Source organism: Tamandua tetradactyla, chromosome 1 (assembly GCF_023851605.1).
Source record: "Tamandua tetradactyla isolate mTamTet1 chromosome 1, mTamTet1.pri, whole genome shotgun sequence".
In the NCBI taxonomy this organism is placed as follows: Eukaryota; Metazoa; Chordata; class Mammalia; order Pilosa; family Myrmecophagidae; genus Tamandua; species Tamandua tetradactyla.
The window spans coordinates 228693014-228716059 of record NC_135327.1 but is presented as its reverse complement, the minus strand read 5'-3'; the positions used below and the strand labels follow the sequence as shown (position 1 = coordinate 228716059).

Below are 23046 nucleotides of genomic sequence, written 5' to 3'. Positions count from 1 at the left end.
CATTCCACTGAGTTAATTTAGGCTAATCTATTTAACCCATCTCGGTGACGATTTTGTGCTGTATCAACTTGGCAACTAAATATTTTTCATAGTTTTATCTTGTTTTCTATCCCCACTGACTTAAAATTCATGCTCTGATTTTTTTTTTTTGTATTTGGTTGTTTAGTCTGCTTTTACCCTTGTTTTCTATTAATTATATCAGCAATATGAAATGCATATCATCTTCTTATAAAAATTTAAACAATGCAGAATAAAACATTACCCTTAGCTCCTCCCCCTAAGTCACACTTTCCCAACTGAAGTAACTCTGGTTAGTTTGATGCATATACTTCTAGATCTTTTCATTTTAATGCATTTGTTTTCATATATGCGTTATATAATAATGTTCTATTTTATAATATATCAACATTAAGCAAAGCATTTTCTTTGTACTGAAAAAAAGAACACATAACTAATGTCTGCTTCAGTCCATTCACATATTTCTTTACTGAGCTTTATTGTAATATTCGTTTTATACAAGCTATGCTCCTTAACACTAGTTTCACTAATAATTGGGCTTATTATTGGAAACTTAAAAAACTAAAAATTCCATTGTGGAAAATATACGACTATTCTGACCTATAAATATGCAATTAGAGACTTGAAACTAAAATTATAATTGGACTTAAAAGTTTGACCAAAATAGTCTCCATATAAGTACATACAACATTAAGTAGAATGACTAAAGAATGAAGCTGTTGCTTCACTTCCAGTACATTTTTTTTTATTTTTTTTTTTTATTAATGGAAAGAAAAAAAAAAGAAATTAACACAATATTTAGAAATCATACCGTTCTACATATGCACTCAGTAATTCTTAACATCATCACATAGATGCATGATCATTGTTTCTTAGTACATTTGCATCGGTTTAGAGGAACTAGCAACACAACAGAAAAAGATATAAAATGTTAATATAAAGAAAAGAAATAAAAGTAGTAATAATAATAAAAAACAACAACAACAAACAAACAAGCAAACAAAAACAAAAAAAAACCCTATAGCTCAGATGCAGCTTCATTCAGTGTTTTAACATGATTACTTTACAATTAGGTATTATTGTGCTGTCCATTTTTGAGTTTTTGTATCTAGTCCTGTTGCACAGTCTGTATCCCTTCAGCTTCAATTACCCATTGTCTTACCCTGTTTCTAACTCCTGCTGAACTCTGTTACCAATGACATATTCCAAGTTTATTCTCGAATGTCCGTTCACATCAGTGGGACCATACAGTATTTGTCCTTTAGTTTTTGGCTGGATTCACTCAGCATAATATTCTCTAGGTCCATCCATGTTATTACATGCTTCATAAGTTTATCTTGTCTTAAAGCTGCATAATATTCCATCGTATGTATATACCACAGTTTGTTTAGCCACTCTTCTGTTGATGGAGATTTTGGCTGTTTCCATCTCTTTGCAATTGTAAATAACGCTGCTATAAACATTGGTGTGCAAATGTCCGTTTGTGTCTTTGCCCTTAAGTCCTTTGAGTAGATACCTAGCAATGGTATTGCTGGGTCGTATGGCAATTCTATATTCAGCTTTTTGAGGAACCGCCAAACTGCCTTCCACAGTGGTTGCACCCTTTGACATTCCCACCAACAGTGGATAAGTGTGCCTCTTTCTCCGCATCCTCTCCAGCACTTGTCATTTTCTGTTTTGTTGATAATGGCCATTCTGGTGGGTGTGAGATGATATCTCATTGTGGTTTTGATTTGCATTTCTCTAATGGCCAGGGACATTGAGCATCTCTTCATGTGCCTCTTGGCCATCCGTATTTCTTCTTCTGGTAGGTGTCTGTTCAAGTCTTTTTCCCATTTTGTAATCGGGTTGGCTGTCTTTTTGTTGTTGAGTTGTACAATCTCTTTATAAATTCTGGATACTAGACCTTTATCTGATATGTCGTTTCCAAATATTGTCTCCCATTGTGTAGGCTGTCTTTCTACTTTCTTGATGAAGTTCTTTGAACTTCCAGTACATTTATTTTTTAAACAGCTTTAGTGAGGTACAATTATGGTACAAAAACCATAAACACCACCTGCTTTATACTTCAATGATTTTTAGAAGATCTAGATAGTGGTACAACCATCACCACAGTCCAGTTTTAAAACATTTCCATCACCCCAAAAAGTTCCCTCCTACCCCCTATATTTCCACTCGTCAACCCAAGAAACTATTAATCTGCTTTCTGTCTATAGACTTGCCTTTTTTTGAACACTTCATATAAATAGAAGGAATGAGGTTTTTCTAATATATTTAAATGAAGTTTTAGTAGCAAAAATATCTTGCAGCAAGATTTCACTGCTGAAATTCTTTGTAAACCTTACGCCTGCCTCGCAGAGCCAGACGAGTCCCTGCGCCTCGAGCTTCCCCCTTGTCCGGGGTGCGCGCCCCGACAGCGTGGTGGAAACACAGCCGTCCAGCACTGACAGCCTCGGGGGGCTCAGGTCCCGGAATACACTTTAAAATACTGATGCCCAATCCATCTAATAAAGGCCGGAAACTTGGAATTTCATCTCCCAATGGAGACTGGCGGCCAGTGGAATTCCGCCTTCCCTAACCTTCCGGGCCCGCTCAGCCCACGCGGAGCCGCAGCCCGCAGCCCGCCCGCACCGACCCCGCCGCAGCTTTGTCTCCGCGGACCAGAAGGCCAAGTCCCTCCACCTAGGACAGAGCAGCAGACGTAGACTGCTGCCACAGAAGGGAACAGAGCCGTGACGCATGCAACACGTGAATGAACCTGGGGGACATTAGGGGAGGCAAAATAAGCCAGAAACAAAAAAGCAAACATTGTATGGTGTCATTTGGAAAATGCTTATATGGAAACAGAGGCCTAGACTGTCAGCTCTTAAAGCACACACGTTTGGTCCGGAGCAGTAATGACTTCTGGGTTTTGAGAGCCTGTTGTGTATATGCATAACCTCGTATTTAGAGATAACAATGAAGTCGATCGGGAAGGGATTAAGGTAATTCACAAGGAAGACGTCAGTATCTTAGAACTGCATCAACTCTTTGACACCAAAGTAAAAAAGGTTTATTTTGTCCAGAATCTAAATTTTCTGAGGCACATAATCTAAAAAAATACAAACAAAACCAAAGTGCTTCAAACGGCCTCCAAGTTCTGGCGCCTGGCCCCGCCCCCTCCACCCTTCTGGCCACGCCCCTCAGGGGGCTCCCTGCTGGCCCACACCTCAGTTCTCCACTCAGACCTCACCCTCGCAAGGAGGGCTCCCCTGACCAACCTATCCATGACTACAAATACTTCCCTGAAGCTTTTTCTCCACACCATTTTAGCCATCTGGAACAAACTATAGTTCACAGACTTACTGTATATCTCCTCCACTACAGTATATAAACATCATAAGAGCTGGAATTTTGTGCCTCCTTAAAATAGTGTCGGATGCAGCAAGAAGTCAAATATTTGTTCAGTGAAAGGCAGAATTACACAAAATTATTCTAAACACTGACACAAGAGACTTGACACTTCTTTTCTATTCATTCAGGATGCAATTAAAGCCTGCAACATTATTACTAAATTTTTATGCTATGTTTAATTTAGCAATGAAAACTCATTCGTAGTGTTCCTGCACACGTTAATTCCCTATTAATTTTAACACATGAGAAAAGGAAGACATCAAGAGAGGTCATATAGTGATTAAATGGTAAAGCAAGATTTCTAACTTCTAATAGCATTTTCTCTCCAGTAACAGCTGAACTTCTCCTTAGTTTTCTTGTTTTAAAATATACGGGTTTTAAATTCATGGAGGAAATGAGAAGAGGTTCCCTGATGTAGTACATTTTCATGAAGAACAACCATTTGGTTAAGAGACATTTTGGGCTGTTCAAGTGTCCAGGCTACATCCTACTTGCATCTGAGAACCCACTCTTTCTGGCTCCTCCAGATTCATATCCAAAGAGGACGGACAGGCAAAAGTCAACTTCATCAAAGGAGACTGCTGTTCGAGGCGCACGTGGGCAAAGGATGCTGTGCTCCTCCTCAGCATCTGGCAGGCCGAATCACATAAATTCACTTCACCTTCTGATGTCCAGTCTTTCTGAGTCTTTGTATTTTGTGTGTGTCCCTTGTAAACAAGTATATCTGGGTTTTGTCCTTTACCTTATTCGTCCTCAACTTCACATTACACATTTAATGCTGCTATGCCCAAGGTCTGGTTCAATGTTCCCACATCAAGAGGGGGTGAAAAGTTTCTTCCTTACATATCTGAGGTCTTGGGGACAGCAGGGCAGGACTCTCAAGCAGGGCCAACATGGCCTGAGAAAGCAAGGAAAGGAGACTAGCCTAGGTCTCTACTGTAGTTAGGGGGTGGGGCCAGGTAAGAGTTCACAGGGGGGCAGGGGCTTATGTGGACAGAGTCACCCAATGGCTCCAAGGTCCTCGTGAGCCTGTCCAGAGGTGGGGCATGAGCAGGTGAGGCATAAGAGCTGTCAGAAGTCAGACATCAAAGCACAGAGCTAGACTCCTTATTACAGATGTGTTTACTGGTATGTATGCATTTATTTCTACCTACTTACTGTGTCCTGGCCTTCTCTGTTTCCTTTTGGAATAAGTGGTGGTGGTGATTTTCACATCTCTATTCTAGTTCATTTTTAGAACTATTTAAAATAACTCTAGTTCGTTTTAAGTGCATATTAAACTGGACCAGTCAAAAGTTAATTACATTTACCCTCCTTAGGACATCTGAATTCTGATCACTTCTTTCAAATTTATATACTGTTTTTACCCAACATATTAGTTCTATCCTGTTTACCCTGTCCAAAAACTAAATATTTTTCTTATACAGTTACTCTCAGGATTTACCTACATATTTATCGATAGGTTTGCTAAGCATTCCATCTTGCATGTCAGAGCTTCCATTTGATAATCATTTTCCTTATCCCTATATATCCTTTAGTATTTGCTTCAGAGAAGGTTTGTTTTTTATTAACTCTATTCTTGCTGTTTACCAGGAAATCCTCTATTTTGCATCTTTCCTGAAAGATAATATTACCAGGTATAGAATTCGATGGTTTTATGGTTATTTTCCTCAGGGCCCTGTAGATAATCCACTCTTTTCTCCACTGATGTTGCTGAAAAGTCTTTCACCAGTCTATAATTCTTTTGTAGATTACTTTTCTATCTGGCTGCTTTCATAAATTTCTCTCTCCTATGTTTTTACTATGAAGTTTGTACGGGCAGTTCAACAAGCTTCTGTACTGGTATTTTCAACAGCTGTCAAAAAAAAATTTCAACCATTATCTCTAAATATTGCCTCTTCTTCATTTGCTCAGTGAAAACCTTCTAGAACACCAATTCTCACATTTTCCATGTCTCAATCTCGTGATTCCATCCCTTCATCTTTCTGGGCAGGATTTTAGATAATTTCATTTGATCTCTCTTTCACTTCATTGATTCTCTTTTCAGCTGAGTCTAATCTGTTTAGTCTAAACTTTTTACTTTGAAATAACTTTATACTTAGAGGAAATTTCCAAAAATATTAACGTCTCCATATACCCTTGTCTGGATTTCCCTACACTTATTGTTTTATATAACCATAGCACAATTACTGAAACCAGGAAGTTAACATTGACTCAATACTACTGTCTATAGGGACAATTTTGTCAACTGTCCCACTAGCACAATTTTTCTGATACAGGATCACACACTGCATTTAGTTTTCATGTCACCACAGATACCTCCAATTTCTGACAATTCCTATGTCTTTCTTGCCCTTGATACTTTTAAAGAATGCTAGTGAGTTTTTTGGTAGCATATCCCTCAATTTCAGTATGTCTGATGTTTTCTCATGATTAAATTGAGCGCTTGCATTTTTTAGCATGAATCCCACATAAGTACCCTTTTCCCAGCATCACACCTGGGGATAAATAACATAGCAAAGTCTTCTTACTAAGGTGTTAATACTGATCACCTGGTAAAGTGGCATTTGCCAGGTTTTTCCACTATAAAGTTATATTTTTCCCTATTTAATTAATAAGTATCTTTTGGGAAGGCACTTTCTCAGCATACTTTTGTGCCAACTACTTTTAGCATCCACTGATAACTCTTTCCTGTAACAATTATTACTGTGGCATTTGCAAAATCACTATTTTCTATTTCCATCATTCTTTCAGCACTCATTAACTTTAATAAGTTAATGTTAATAAGAGCCATGCCTTCTCCATTCATTTACTCAGCTCTTTATTTATATCCATATAGACCTTTGAATATTTGTTTTACCCTAAGGGTTTAAAATACTTACTACCATTACTTAAGTTTGTTATTAAATTGTCCTAGACATGAGACAACTTCACTGTTGGTTCTCTTTCCCATGTTGCCTTCCTTTTTTAAAAAAAAAAAAAAAACAGCATCTCTTCCTATTTTTTAACAGTCTCACTAAAGTAAACCTTACAGGGCAGTACAATGATGGCTCAGTGGCAGAATTCTTGCCTGCCATGCTGGGACCCAGGTTCAATTCCCGGTGCCTGCTCATTAAAAAAAATAAATACATAAATAAAGTAAATCTTAACATGCCTTACAATTCATCCATTTTAACTGTACCATTTAATGACTTGTAATATATTTAGCCAGGTAAGCAACCTTCACTACAATCTAATTTTAGAATATTTCATCACCCCAAAAGTTCCATCATGTCATTTGTAGTCAATCCCTGCTCCAATCCCCACACCCAGGCAAACACTAATTCACTCTGTCTCTTTTATTTTACTTTTTCTAGGCCTTTCATATAAATGGAATCATAAAATACATAGTTTTATGTGTCTGGCTTCTTTCACTCAGCATAATGTTTTTGAGTTCATCCATGTTGTTACATGATTCAGTAGCTCCTTTCTTTTTATTGCTGAGTAATAAAAAGCAAGTCTTGAGAGCACTTTCTCACTTTCTTGCACCACAAGCTGTTCCAGGTTCATCTTCTATTTTCTGTGCCCCCTCCTGGAGTCAACCATTTCACCAAATAGTCATGGTTCCTTTGATTTACTCACTGAGTTTGTATTTCAATTTCCTTTTTCATTTCTAGAAGTAGTAATTGATCCTTTTTCAAATCTGCTTGGTTACTCTTTAAGGGAAATTACTTAGGATACAGGCTTACACCTGTAACAAAAAGATCCTAAAGTACAGTTGGAGATTATTTCCTTCTCATGTGATAGTCTAGAAATAAGCACTTCAGAGCTGGCTGCTCTACACATACTTCAATCTCTGTACAAATTCTGCTACTTGTGAGCTAGAAGGGGAAACTGGTAGGAAAGAGTCCACAGGCATTCTTCTTAGGGCAAGCCAAAGAGTGTTATGCACTAACCCTGTTCAGAAGTCACTGTGAAAACCTTGTCATAAGCCACAGGTACCTTCAAGGGAAGTTGGTAAATGGAACTGCCAGCTTGGCAACCATATATCCTGCTAGAATATAGGAATTATTTTATTTAAAAAGAGGAGAATATACATTGGTGGATAATTAGCAAAAGAGACTTTTGTATCCACTAGGGACCTCCTTAAATTAAATTCCCCACTTAAGGTACACAGTTTAGGGCTACAAATGTGCATGAAGAGTCACATATGCTTACAAAATCTCAGGGGAGAATTTTTGCCTCTCTACCAAGCACCCAGGTTGAGACAAGCAAGTTTTGGCACTCTATGGAATGTTTACTTTTATGCCAGGTCATCAATATATGTAATCTTTCTATTTTATTTTGTAATTTAACTGTTTCCATTGGGAGGTGTATTCCAGATCACTCTGCCATATTGTAACACATATGCACCGCCTGCTTTTTTTAAATATGCAAGGTGACAATGATTCATTGCATGATCACAGATCAAAAACCTAAACACAGGTTACTGTCAATATCTTTACACTTTTAGTCTTGTAATCATTATAAAATAAATCACTTCAAAATCTACAACTTAAAATAGTTTACCTTCTAAAACAACAGAAAAAAAGGTTAAAAAATAATTTAGTGTAAAGTTTCCGAAATGACCTTTTATTAAGAAGACTATCCTTAATTTATAAGTGCATATTTGAAGAGTTTTATGCTATATTAATAAAGTTCAGTTCGAACAATTTTCCAGAATTTTCACCTAGCCATCTGCTACTTAAATTTACCAGTATTTTTTCCTCTCCACAAGTTACTATGTCAAACTTAAAACAAAAGTAAAAGGACTCAGAAGGAGCTCAATAAAAAGTACACTCCATAAAAACTAAGATAAAATGTCGCTATCACTCATTAAGCAGTATATTTTACAAACTTTACATGGTTGAAACCTCACAACCACCTGGTAAGGTAAAGGTTGCTTACCTCAGAGGAGAAAACCAAGGCCTAGAGAGCCCACAGGCTTCCTCAAGACCATACGCATTAGTGAGCATTAGAGCAACCAACTCTGAGTGCTCAGTCACTGTGCTTTAAAAAAATGCACATTTTCCCCATTCGCTCTCTAAGTTCTGGATGCACCTTTAAATTACCGGCATTTCACAACTGCTACTGTAGCCACATCAGGCGGCAGTTGCCATTCCTCATGAATGCGCACACCTCCAATGTGCAAGCACCAACACCTGCGGAACTGGATTGGCGTAAAATCCCACAGACGATGCTGAAACACTCTTAGAACTCCTAAGAACCAAACAATGCTGAGGGTGGGGGAAATCAGACCAATTTAGTAACATTTTCAAAGTGGGCATCTAAAGTAGATTAGCTCTACATAATTGCAAAGCTGGTTTAAGAACTCACCACCAATAGTTCTTAATTCTTTTTAGAAATGCTGGACAGAGAAAGACTGTGTGGAAAAACACTAACACAGCTGAGCCAACCAGTGATTCAAAAGATGCAGACTCTGAATGTAAAAGAACTTTAGCAAAACTTAACTATATCATTTCCCATATATTTTCAATTTATGAGTTATAAATAATAAAATTGGTATCTTATGAATTCTGATAGTTATTTGATAAATATAAAATAGAAATTCTAATTGGTAAAAAGCTTTGGCAGCATGTTTTCCTTTTATGTGGAAAATAAAATAAAGGTGCAACATGCTAAAAACAGTGTTTACTCTATAATTCACTAGCGGACATCTCATTACTGAGCTTCAGATCTGGCATCAATGAAGTCGCAGGCATCGCCTCCCACCAACACCCACCCTCCGACCCGGAGTATATATACGCCTCAGATAGGACAAACTTTTCATGTGTTACCCATCTCATAGCAATGGCTCTTTCCCAACTTTTGCAGTTTCATAGAGTCTAATGTTTTTCTATTGAATTCCTAATTTACTCAGTTCTTGATTTTCTTTGTGCCTAAACCTGTATCATATGCAGTGTTGGAGAGTAAACAATTAAAATACTTCAGGCATTTTAAGCAACTTTCTTAAATTTCTTAGATTTTTAACTACTTCACTGATTTCTATTAGCAGTCTTTCTACTCAGCATTTTGGTGTTTCCAAGTGTCCTTGATTGGGCAGCTTTATTATAAATGCAAAGTAAAAAATAATGTAATTCAAAATTATACTAATATAATTTTATACTATCAAGTAAAAATGGAATGAACACCATGAGTCAGGCAAATTTTCGCCTTCTTTGTAGCCCTTCAAATTTTATTACTATTTATTAAAGTTATTTAAAGGAGGGCAGTAGAAAAGAACAACAACAAAATTCCACATTTCTCAACAGATGTTAAAATATAAGAATCTTTTAAAAAGGAAAAATCCAAAAATAGCACTGAAACCAGAAAGCAAATAGAAGTAGGAAATTCTCAGTTACAAAATAGACTAATAAACATTCTTGTAGATCTTGACAGCTTCCCATGTTAGCATCTCTATCTAAAGCTGACCAACCAAGGATTTATTTTCAAACACGGACCATAATGGAATACGGAATTGACTGGATTTCTGCTTTGCTACTGCCACAAAAATAGCTCTTAAATTATTTGCTCAAGTACAGTATACTCACTGATTACGGCAGGAAGAAAAAATAAGATTATCGGCTAAGAGTTTGGAATCTTATCCTAAATATTTCTGCAATTTTTCCAAATCATATCCTAATTATCCTATATTTCTAATCTCACACATTTTTAAAGCATATTAAAGATTATTCCGTACCACTAAGTATTTTAGTTTATCCTTGTATGACTTTGGCCACAGAAACATATAAAATATCTATTTAAACATATGTGTGGCATAATGCCGTTTAATTTTACAACTTAGAGATATTTAGAAAACCTATGACTATAGTGAATGTGCCCCATTATACATCAGATTTAGCTACTTAATCATTCAATAATAACTGGGAATAAAAGAAATAATTTATTTGGATTTCTTTTATTTACGTCAAACAAAAATTTTATCTTGACAACATATTTCAGCTTTAGAAGCAAAATCTGTTTAAGAGTCATATCTTATCCTTTTTAAAATTATATATTTATTATGAGCAACACACTTAAGTTTTTAAGTCCTATGAAAAGAACACCTGAAGACAGAATTTGAATAATCTTTAAATAAGAAATATTAGCCAAGAAAAACTGATATATGAAAAACATAACAGAGAGATGTTTGTTTAGCTGCTTCCTTTAAGATAGTATGAGGTATACATTTTTTTAAATACTTGTCATAACTGATTTCTGCTTATGTCAGAAACTCTTCTATAACTTATATAGAAAATATCCTGAACTGAGGGTCTTACATCATAACTCAGATTACTTCTACTCAAATTAATCATGAAAACTAAAGAGTAAATGGCACAGGGCAGGCCACGGTGGCTCAGCAGGTAAGAATGCTTGCCTGCCAAGCCTGAGGACCCGGGTTCTATTCCCGGTGCCTGCCCATGTAAAAAAAAAAAAAAAAAAAAAAAGAGTAAATGGCACAAATATAAATATTCAACATAAAAAATATCTCGATCATTTACTAAACTCTAGAATTATGGCACAAGCTGGACAGTACTATAACTAGAGAATAACTGGATAGAATTAAACAAGAGAAAACAGGAAAATATGACTACATATGTCATATAAACAGAGGATTTCAAATAAAAAAACCTGCTATGCTCAGAACAAGGAAAGCTTACTCTCTCCCCATTTTACACACATCTGCATAAAATCAACTTCTACACGGCTCTAGTTGTTTACTGATACAGAGTGTGAACCACTCTGGGTCCTGCTTTCAAACTCTGTTTACTCAGACAACAGAAAGTACCCACAGGATGATGTGACCCCTGCAGGCCAATTAACCCTTTCACCTCCACATCCCAGCCCAGTGCCTCAGGGAGGGCCACAGTGACCGGCAGGCAGCAGAGCCAAATGCAACGGTAAATCACTCCAGGGTGGACCGGTGAATTCTGCAGATTCCACAAAGCACATCCATTTTATTTAGTGTTCGGAATGCCTTCATTGCTACTCTCATCTGGTTTTAATTAAGGAACACTTTCAAATGAAGAGAGGTGATTCAGAAACTCAAACTACAGATGTCCTTTATTAAACTATATATTGATTACTACTCAAGTATTTTGGCCTAAAGTACTTTTTAAAACGTTAGATACCCTAAAGCCGATTTTGGATTTGAGTTTAGAGTTGATTCCCAGTAAAGGGGACCAAAAAATAAAATAAACACACAGGAACCCAGCAGCCAATAATCAATTACCACGATTTTTTTCACATTACATAAAACAAAAATAGCATGCCAACCCCTCAGCAGGCTGCCTGGGTCGGGAGCCAGAAGCTTACTCTCCAGGGCCGACCCCACGCGGTTCCAGTCTTCTGCAGCACCATGTCCCCACCTGATCAGCGCTCTTTCCTCTCTCAGGGAAAGCTGCTCCATCGTCTAATATGAAAGTTCTTTGAAAAGTCTACAGAAAAATAATAAATACAGGAAGAAATTTCTTTTCAAAGTGATTAGGGAAAAAAATCTATGACAAGGCTATTCTTCTACACTATATCAAACCAGCATTTAGATGATATTTTACACTTGATCTTGGCCAAGAGTGCGAGAAGCAATTAGAAAATATTTATCTGAAGGAGTTCATTTAAAAAAAATTTACACAAGGATGTCTACTTTCTATATAGAAACATTACACTTATTTTGTAACTTAGATAAGCTTTCAGTTTTCTTTCTAAAGTTCTTCTTCACTTCAAAAGTCCTTCCATCTTTCCCTTTCCCTATGAACCAAATATAAATGGATACTGATAGCTTTTTCCTTTATTAACTTTTTCTAAACAGGTAATATAATAGTCAAGAAGTATTCAAGAATATAAAATATAAAAGTTCCCTAGCCATCAGCCACCCAGAGCAGCTAAGACCAACAAGAGTGAGAAAGGCAAACTCTGTAGGAATTCCCATTATTTGCTGAAGCAAGATTTTGTTCAAGAAATATACCATTCTGAATAAAAGGATGACATAATTTACAGAATTCATAAAACCTCTTCCTTCAGTGAAGTGGGAAAATCACCAAGCAAGAGGCCTGGCTCTGAAACACACCCACAGACCCACTAAGGCGGAGCACGAGCAACGTCAGCCTGCAGTTTGGGGGACAGGATCCGGCAATGCTGGGGGCAGCAGAAGCAGGCTGAACCTTACCATCACCATCAATTTCATCACTTTGTCTTGCAACATTCCCCAATTATTTCCTGTCTGTAAAAGGGCAGGAATAATAGCATACACTTCTCTCAAGGAGTCCATATCTAGCACAGTGCTGGAGGATAATAAAATAGATGAAGGAAAAGAACAAGGAAGAGGAATAACAGGGAAAGGTTTTAAGACTGTGCAAATATATAATACAAATTACTACCCAAAGGAGCCTCTGTAAGACGCAGGGATCCAAAGGCTGAAGTACTTCCAAAAAACTACATCACTAGTCCACCCTCTGTACTCAAAGACTATAAACTCAGTAAGGGCTATGTTTATATCATGTTACCAAAAATATATAAGGTGATATAAAACACACATCAGGAAACATCAACTCGGGTTAAACACTCTGTCTTCGAAGTGCACACAAACAAGGAATCAGGTACTCAGCTGGCTGCAGGTCCACCACTTCAACTGCCTTTCACTTCAATTATCGTGTATGTCATTAGTAAAGAGTGGAGTGGAATGATGTCATTATAAAACAGACATTATGTTAGCTCCAAACTTCATTTTTCCCAACACACTCATTTTTTGAAATGATCAGAGGCAAATTTTCTTGCTATTAAACAGAAAGTCTCAGCAATATTTGAAGACCTTAAAAAAACAGCTGAAGATCTACAGATGTGCCTTCCTTTAATGTAAGTCATAGCCAGTTCAGTGGCTTCCAGAATCTCTCGTCTCCACAATGTAAAGCTGATGGAGCTGGGAGTGCAGCAGAAAGGGCTACAAAAACATTTGTTCCATTTTTAAAACTTACGGATAAGTGAAATGGGCTCCACAGTCTATCAGATTTTGAACTTTAATGCAAATGAACTCAAAGACCTATATTTTAAATAAGGAAAGATAAGCTCAAAGACAGAAGGGTTTTAAAGAACTGACTATGATTCTAGGTGAAAACGTGGTAGAGAATTAATTTTTTTTTAAGTATTGTTGCTTTTGTTAGTACTCTAGTTATAAAGTTCCATAGATTTTGATATTTTTATTGTAAACCTTAATAAACAAACATACATTCTTGACATATAAACATTCTAAACATGGTGTACAATCAATGACTCACAATATCATCAATTAGTTGTGTATTCATTATCGTGACACTTTTTTGAACACTTGCATCTTTCCAGCAAAAGAAATAAAAAAGAAAAAACTCATACATACCACACCTCTTACCCCTCCCTCTCATTGACAACTAGTATTTTAATCTACTCAATTTATTTTAACCTTTGTTCACCCTATTTTTTTAATCCAATATTTTAATCATCTGTCATACCATAGATAAAAGGAACATCAGACACAAGGTTCTCACAATCACACAGTCACACTGTAAAAGCTCTATCATTACATGCTCATCTTCAAGAAACATGGCTACTAGAACACAGCTCTACAGTTTCAGGTACTTCCCTCTAGCCACTCTAATACACCATAAACTAAAAATCTATATAATCATAAGAATAACCTCCAGGATAACCTCTCAACTCTGTTTGAAATCTCTCAGCCACTGACACTTTATTCTGTCTCATTTCTCTTTTCCCCTTTTCAGTCGAGAAGGCTTTCTCAATCCCTTGATGCTGAGTCCCAGCTCATCTCAGGACTTCTGTCCCACGTTGCCAGGAAGGTTTACATCCCTGGGACTCCTGTTCCATGTAGAGGGAGGAGGGCAGTGAGTTTGCTTGCCCTGCCCGCTGAGAGAGAGAGAGAGGATACATCTGAGCTACAAAAGAGGTTCTTTGTGGGGGGAGGAACACTTAGGCCTAATTTCAAGTAGGCTTAGCCTATCCTTTCCAAGGATAAGTCTCATAGGGCAAACACCAACATCGAGGGCTCAGCCTTTTGATTTGTTTGTCCCCACTGCTTGCAAGAATATCAAGAGTTCTCCAAAAGGGGAAGTTGAATTTTTTCACCTTTCTTGCCATTTCCCCAAGGGGACTCTGCAAATACTTCTTTATTCACTGCTCAAATCACTCTGGAATTTATCAGGGCATTACACTGGGCCAACCTACAAAATCTCAAGCCCTATTGAAGGTTCCATGTACCTTTGGTATTCAATTAAAATGACCACACAAGTTAAATTAGGAAATGCACCAGTCAAAATATAAATTTTACATCAAATAAACATTTCTCCCTTTAGTCTCACACAGAAGTTGAAGTTTTAAAATATGAATGACCATCTATTTTCAATATACTGCAATACTGACATTCTTTGTTCTTCCTCATGCAAAAACATTTTTTAATTTGTACTTCTGATCACCACCACTGTACACTCTGGGCCTTCCTAAATTATACCATCTCAGTCTTTATCATCTATATTTCCTTCTGGTTTCATACGTGTCCCCAGCCCTTCTCCCTCTATCATTCTCACATTCAGCTTCATTCAGTGTACTTACATTATTGTGCTACCATCAGGTAGTATTGTGCTATCCATTTCCGAATTTTTACAATCAGTCCTATTGCACAACCTGTATCCCTTCAGCACCAATTACCCAATCTCTACCCTATTTTTATCTCCTGATAACCTGTGTTCTTAACTGAAACTCTACAAATTCATTCATTAATATTAGTTCATATCAGTGAGACCATACAGTATTTGTTCTTCTGTTTCTGGCTAATTTCACTCAGCATAATGTCTTCAAGAACCATCCATGTTGTTACATGCTTCATGACTTTATTCTGTCTTATACCTGAGTAATATTTCATCGTACATATATATCACCGCTTATTATACCACTCATCCACTGATAGACATTTGATCTATTTCCATCTCTTGCTCATAGATTTTGAGGGCTCTGTTCCTAACCCTATTTTTCCTATAAACCCTGTTATTTTAAGGTGTGATTTTGCAGAACACAAGTTTTCCAGGAAATTGTATATGGTGTTATAGCAGAAACACCTGTGCTTGGATCTGATCTGCCTGGATATAGTGGAAAATAACAGAAAAAGCAGAGGGAGAATACCAGTAAGGGAGATATCTGCAGTTGCTTTTGTCCTTTTGCAACGTTGCTAACTGATAAAACCTTCTGAAAGTCTGCCAGACTAAGGTATAATCGATAAAAGGACCAGCTCTCTTCTTTCATACCTACTCTCAGCAAAGTTTGTTCTAGCCTTTCAACTTCTGCAATGTTTTTTACAATAATCAAAATTTTCTTCTGATATGGCTTTTGCAATTCTTATTCTGTACCTTTCTCAGAATTCATTTTTTTTGTCTAGTTCCCCAGGTTGTCTTTCTCAGAATCAGAATATAAGAGACTTATAAGGTTGGGAAGTCCATAGATTATCTAGCCTAACCTTACACTAACAGAGGAATGCCTTCATGTCCTTAGTTATGAGTATCTACTGACCACATGTTGCATCAGGTATTGAAGAAATGGCAGTAAACAAACATGACTCAAAACCCAGATATTAAAGTTACATTTTATCATGTGATAATAAATAGGCAAATGACTGCAAAATAAAAAGGGAGGCTATGGGAGGTCACAACACATGATCTAATTTAGTATAGAAAATCAGAAACTGAAAAATGACTTTTAAATTGAAATTAAAGGACAAGTAGCAGTCAAAAGGGAGAAAGAAGAAGAAGAGCAAAAAAGGAAAAAGGGAGGGAAAAAGAGAGAATGAAAGGGAAAGGGAACATTTATTTCTAGGCAGAGAAAATATCATCTGCAAAAGTTTTAATATGACAGAAAAGAATATGGTGAGTTGAAGAAACTGAACAAAGCCCAATATGTAAGTTACTATATGAAGAGAAGAGTTTTGCTTAAACATCTCCAGTTGAGGAGCAACCCAGTATAGTCCAGTGCAACAAGTTCTCCTTAATAATGGGAGAGTCTAGTCTGGCATTCCAAAACTAAACAGAATTATTCCATTTTTAAATTTAAAAAAATTATCTTCAAAAAGAAATTGCTTTTAACATAAATACATAGATACACAAAGAAATACAGACACTGTATATACATAAGTACACAGTACACATTCATCTATTTCCTCGCTCTGTCCATTGACAGCGATTATATGCAACCACACAGGAGAAGTCAATGAGCCTAAGTAAGTGCTGGTATTATGGTTTCTAAATACCATTCTCCAAAATAAAGAACAAGAGCTCCTAGGGGAAAGGCTTCCCAGGCTCCTTGTGAAGTTTAAGATGAGCCTGGAATATCTTGTAGTACCAAAAAATAAGAAAATATCCTCAAAAATAATAGAAGCAAGGAAACAAGAACCAATATGAAGGAGTTCCCAACAGCCAAATCTGGTACAATGTGAGCAGAAAATGACGTTAGCATAAAATATATATAGCATAAAATACTATATTTAAACATATATGGTGTAAAACACTATATAGACCACTCCAGCCAATCATAAAGAACACCTAGGGCAATATATAAGATTCTACAAAGATTCCATGCACTAGAGTAATTTTCCAGAAACTACAACCTCCAGATGGGTCCCTGGACCACATAAGTCCTGAAACCTACAGGGCCCAGCCTCTCCAGAACATCAACTATTTCTATCTCCCTACCTCATATTACTGCAGCCTCTTCCAACATGAAAAAGTTAGAATGGACATAGCCCAAATACCCCTAAAGAGTGGGACAGAAAGATCAAAGGTGATGGTGGAGTTATACAGAGAAGGTAGGATTTAACAAATGAATGTGACTGCTGAATTATTAAATTGATATTTCTTTTAGTCTCCAGTATCTTAGAGCAGCTAGAAGTAAAAACCTAAAATTGTGGAATTGTAACCCATACCAAATTCCGAAATAAGTTCTACAAATAATTGTTGTGCTGTGCTTTGAAATTTATTGCTTTTTTGTATATATGGTATTTCTCACAAAAAAAGAAAAAAAAAGATTGATTATAGTGATAAAAAAGTATTTATTCCTTTTAGCGTCCTATATTCTGGCGTAGCTAGAAGGAAAAATCTGAGAGGATCGTATGGTAGCCCATGACAAACTCTGGGATCTGTCCTGTAACTACTTGAAGAGTGCTTTGAAAACTATTGCTTTTTTTCTTTCTTTGCTTTATAATATATGTGTTATGGTATACAATATAAAAGTTGAAAAAAAAACACTATATAGAGCATAAAATACACAGTATAGAATACTATCTATATAGTATAAATAAATATCCATGAGTCTGATATAAATAAATATAACGCCGACATAAATAAATAACCCACTAAAGAGTGAGAAGGGGTATCTCTGCAGTACAGTAGAATCCCAATTAATAAACTTAAAAAGAATGATGGAATAGAAAAGGGACCACTTGACAAGCACCACAGGAATGAGAGCTACTGGCACAAACCATCAACGGGTGTGAAAATTACTGGGCAAAAGTAGGTTGGGAAATGGGGCATTTATATGGGCTCAAAGATCTTCCCACAAGGAAAAGAAAAGAAAAAACAGTAACTTCCCAGTGGAGAGACCTGCAGACAAACCTCAGCAGATGACCAGCGCGCCCCATCGGCACAGGTGCACTGGAAAGAGAGCACCACCACCACCGAGACTCTTGCCAAACAAGCGTAACCTGAATTTAATCACAAGGAAACAGTGGACAAACCCGAATTGAAGTGTGTTCTGAAATATAACTGTCCAGTACTCTTCAAAAATGTCCAAGTGAAGAAAGACTAAGGAACTGTCCCAGACTGGAGTTATGAGACAAGATTATGGAATGGAATGTATGGTCCTGAACCAAAAAAAGGATATTAGTGGGGCAGCTGGCAAAATTTGAATAAGGGCTGCAGATGAGTTAATAGTATTGTGTCAGTGTAAATTTCCTGGTTTTGATCATTTTACTACGGTTATGTGTAAGACATTTGGAAAGTTAGGTGAGGGGTATACAGGAACTTCGTGTTATTTTTGCCACATTTTTGTCTAAAGTTATTTCAAAGTGAAAAATTAAGTAACAGTAGTTTAAAATGTATCTCTTAAATCTAATATTTGATCAGTGACCAAATAGTCCCCAAGCCTTTCCTTTTAATAAGAAATATGTTCTTTGTGGGTCAAGATTCCCAGACCCCCTAATATCTTTATATCTCCCCTTTTGAAAAACTGCTTGTTAACATATCTCTTAACAACCAGGAATGCACATAATATATTGGTACAGATTGCATTAAATTTCTCATTTTCTATGACCTGGCCACTCAGATATTAATGCAAACTAGAGTTGGTTTTTAAAAGCAGATATTTCACACAATTGGTCTATTTCAGCCTGTGAAAATAAAACTTGAAGATTATCTTTAAATTTATATAGGCTCAAATCACTCCTCCCCATTGTATATTTGTTCAATTGATTTTCTTAAGCAAATTGTAGAATTACATTTACTCCTGATTATTCCATCCTTTTGATGTCAGCACATATTTCACACTAGAATGGGAACCAGGCAGGTTATTATGAGTCATAATTCTAGCATTTAAACATTCACCATGTACTGAATACATACCATTTGCAATAAATGTCAACAAGAATCTATACAAAACTTGCCAAGGAGTTGGGTGTGTAGGCAAGCAATAGGGAAAATCTTAAAGTGATGGACTTTGGGCTAAACCTTTAGGAACAGATAAAAATACTACAGAGTAACAGTTATGATCTTTGAATCTGTTAGGGACAGAATCATGTGCCCCACAAAAGGCATATTCAGGTCCCAGCCCCTTGTTCTATGGGTGCGAAACTATTTGAAAATAGGAACTTTGAAAATGTTAGTACCTAAGGTACCCAAACTGGATGAGAGGGGGCCTTACTCCAATATGGCTGAAGTCCTTACAAGCAAATAAATTGGACAGAGAGAAGCCACAGGAAGAAGCTGGAAGTGAAAAGTCAACGGAACCTGGAAGAGAAGGAGAGGACATTGCCATGTGACAGAAAAGTCAAGGATCGCCAGCAGTCACCCAGAATGCCACAGTCTCCGGGAAGACGGCCTTGTCTTGCTGGCGCCTCGATTCTGGACCTCTCCAATAACTGCCATTGTCTACGGCAGCCGAATGAACGGTGCTTGTTTTAGCAGCTGGGAAAGTGAGCACTGACACGAGTTCAAATCCTAACTCCACCAATCATTAGTTTGGTGACCTTAGGCAAGTAATCTCTCGGAATTCAATTTCCTTATTTAAAAAATAGGGATGAAATATCTACTTAGACAGGGCTGTTGTAAAGATCAAATAAGAAGATTAAAAGAGCAGTTAGCATGATGTCTTACATAGAGCACTTTTAGGAAGCAAAAGAAATTTTAGGCACAAGTAACAGTATCAGCAAAGTTACTGAGTCAAAAAAAAAGCATGAAGGTAAGAAAACTGAAAGGGAATGGATTAAAATGTCAAAAGTGGTGTCTACAGTATTTTTAAATTTCCTTTTTGCTTTTACATGAAAAATTTTAATAAGCGGCCCAAATGCTGACGGCTTAAAAAATGACTGAGGCCTGCTTTTCTCTCATACAATACAAAAGTTGGGGAAAAAAAAAAAAAACACTATATAGAGCATGAAATATACAGTATAGAATACTATATAGTATAAATAAATATCCATGAGTCCGATATAAATAAATACAATGCCGATATAAATAAATAACCCACTAAAGAGTGAGAAGGGGCATCTCTACCATACAGTAGAATCCCTATTAATAAACCTAGAAAGAATGACAGAAATAGAAAAGGGATCACTTGACAAGCACCACAGGAAAGGAGAGAGGAGGCGGGCCCGTTGCTGGACTCTGCAGCTATAGGTGCAGGTCCTGCGTGAGCAGAAATGAGGAAGGAACAGGGCAAAATGCGGTATCTCCCTTTATGCTTCAGGACTGCAGCAGAAACCCAGCCCATGCCCTCCTGTTCGCTGGCACCACTGCCTGCAAAGGAGAAAGGGAAATGTTTTCTGACTAGACAAGTTCCAGCAAGCGATATTATCAGGGTTCTGCTACGGAAGTGGGGGAGAAAGGATACTGGGTGGGTTATTTCAGTTAATAAGCATCTTACAATTTGAGACTGTTTCTAAAAAGCATAAAATCTAACAAGTCTTAAAAGTCTTTAAGGCAATTTATATAAAGAAATTACATTTTAATGAATGTTAAAATTAATAGAGAATCCAAGTTCTGGCAGCAAAGATGCCACAGTAAAAATAAACTGGTGTATTCAGTTTACATAGTTATGGGTTTGCTTGCTTGCTTACTTAGTGGGATTAAACACGGAGTATGTCTTGTATATGTGGCCACCGAAATCTTTTTTTTTGTTCTTTTTATTTTTAGGCCTGACTTTCTAGTTTTTGGTCTTTGTCAGCATAGCTTAGAGATTGGCCAATCATTCATTAGAGGTTATATCAAACCCCTTGGGCCAGTAGGGCTCCTGTTTTTTCCTGATAGATCTGTGAACCGGGCACTCTGCAGATCTCCCCAGGCTCTCACTTTCTGGCAGACCCTCACGTGTCTCACTGGAGTGCACACAAGCCCTCCTGCTCAGCCACGACTGTGCCCAGCAAGGCCTCTGTGGGTCCTTCCTGAGGGTGCAGGTAGCTCTGTGCATGTGTGTGGGATTCTAGGCTGTCATGGATACAGAGGAGCTGATTTAGGCACCCCAAGACCGCCTGACTCCCTGTACCGCTCTTAATTTTCTGCCAGTTTGCCAGGCTATCACTTGCCCAGAATCACAATCCCAGGCAGGCTGGCATCTTTGCCTTGCCCATTTGTTTGCCACCGAAATAACTACTGTTCCTACTATACCCTGGGGGGGGGGGGGCGGGGAATGAGATTTTTCCACACTTCACTTCACTGAAAATCAAGCCAGCCCCCTCCAGCAGTGAAGCTGCTGGTTTCACAGCATGGCCCCCTGGCAGGACCAGCTCATCCAGCCAGCTCTGGGGAGGGATGGGAGCAGCCCAGCCTCAACTCAAGAGACCCCCCCGAACCCACCCAAAGTTCACCAGTTTCTCTACACAAGTGCTGCACAATTTGTGGTTATCCTCTGGTTGATTTCCAGAGTCCTGAGATGGCTGTTTTTGACAATTCTCTCAAGTTTTTTTTTTTTTTCACATGGGCAGGCACTGGGAATCGAACCTGGGTCCTCTGGCATGGCAGGCAACCATTCTTGCCTGCTGAGCCACCGTGGCCTGCCCTCTCTCAAGTTTTATCATTGTTTTCTGGATTGCATATTTGCTGAACTCTTCTGTCATTTTTTTTTTATAGCATCAGGGAAAAAATAATTTTAAAATTTTTAAACCTATATTCGAATATAAATATCTATCTATTCATTGATTTATAGATAGCCTATTAACTGTTCTAATATATACCATATTACAAAATTTTTATGTAAATATAAAATGTAAAGTATAAGATGAAAATACAAGTGAGTAAAAGTTCTAACATTTTCTTCCTGAATCCAACAATTATTTTTTGTACCCCTGAGCAATATGCACATCTTCTCCCTCCTTTTGGAGTCAATCTTCCAAATGAGGGGTCTCTGCCACAAGCAGGCCGTGGTTCACCAGCTCCTGCTCTAAACCAGTGCTGTCCAATAGACATATAATGCAAGCCACATGTATAGTTTTACAAATAGTAAAAAGAAATAGATGAAATTTTAATAATATAATTTAAACCAATCTATCCAAAATATTATCTTTTCAACATGTAGTCTATATTGAAATTACTAATGAAATAGTTCACATTCCTTTTCATACTAAGTCTTCAGAGATCCTGGGTATATTTTACACTTAGAGCATATCTCAATTCACAAGCTAAAGTTTTGAGGTTAAAATGAAATGCAGTCCTACCTAAACAAAAAAGCTGCATTTAACAGAAAAATATTTCACACTGCCCCATTTTTTTATTTTACTTTAAAATTAAATAAAATTTAAAATCCACGTTCCTAGTCAAATTGGCCACATTTCAAGTGCCCAGAACCCATATATGGCCAATGGATACTGGACAGTCTGCTCCAGCCACAAGCACCCATGAGGGTTTACAAAGTTACAAACTGCCTAGACCACAGTGGGCTGCTCCATATTGAGTTGAAGAGGTAGAGTGCATAGAAAACACTAAGAGGGCACTACAAAGTTGAGAGGAACGGAATTGTGGTCTCAACCTCACAACCTCATCAACTGGCTTTCCTGGTCAGGATGCAATTGGGTCTGTTTACCAGCATGTAGAATAATTTCCATAGCTTATCAAAAGTATATATTACAACTGCTTTTATTCAACATAGACCATGAACTTCATTTTCATCCAGGCTATCAATTTTTAAAGTCACTAGAGGACAAAACTATGATGAGATTGTTTCTGATTCCTTGAAATAATCATTAGACATTATTTGGTAATTTTTAAAATGCATTTTTATTGACAAATCTTCACACACATACAGTCCATACATGGTGTACATTCAATGGCGCATCTTGAACTTTTTGTACATGGTGTACAACTTGGTTTCATATTGAACTCTCTG

At 37.2% G+C, this 23046-nt stretch overlaps 1 protein-coding gene across 2 annotated transcripts in view; it reads right to left on the bottom strand.

Moving 5' to 3' along the window:
• DNAJC1 (DnaJ heat shock protein family (Hsp40) member C1) overlaps positions 1–23046 on the bottom strand; it is a 231150-nt gene that overhangs the window by 192376 nt on the left and 15728 nt on the right. Inside the window, exon 3 of one of the 2 annotated variants that reach the window (XM_077154271.1) lies at positions 11746–11867. The exons of the other annotated variant lie outside the window; for it this stretch is intronic. Coding sequence (XP_077010386.1) covers positions 11746–11790 — 45 coding nt within the window. The 5' untranslated portion in view covers positions 11791–11867. The remainder of the gene's footprint in view (positions 1–11745; positions 11868–23046) is intronic. 2 annotated transcript variants of the gene reach the window in all.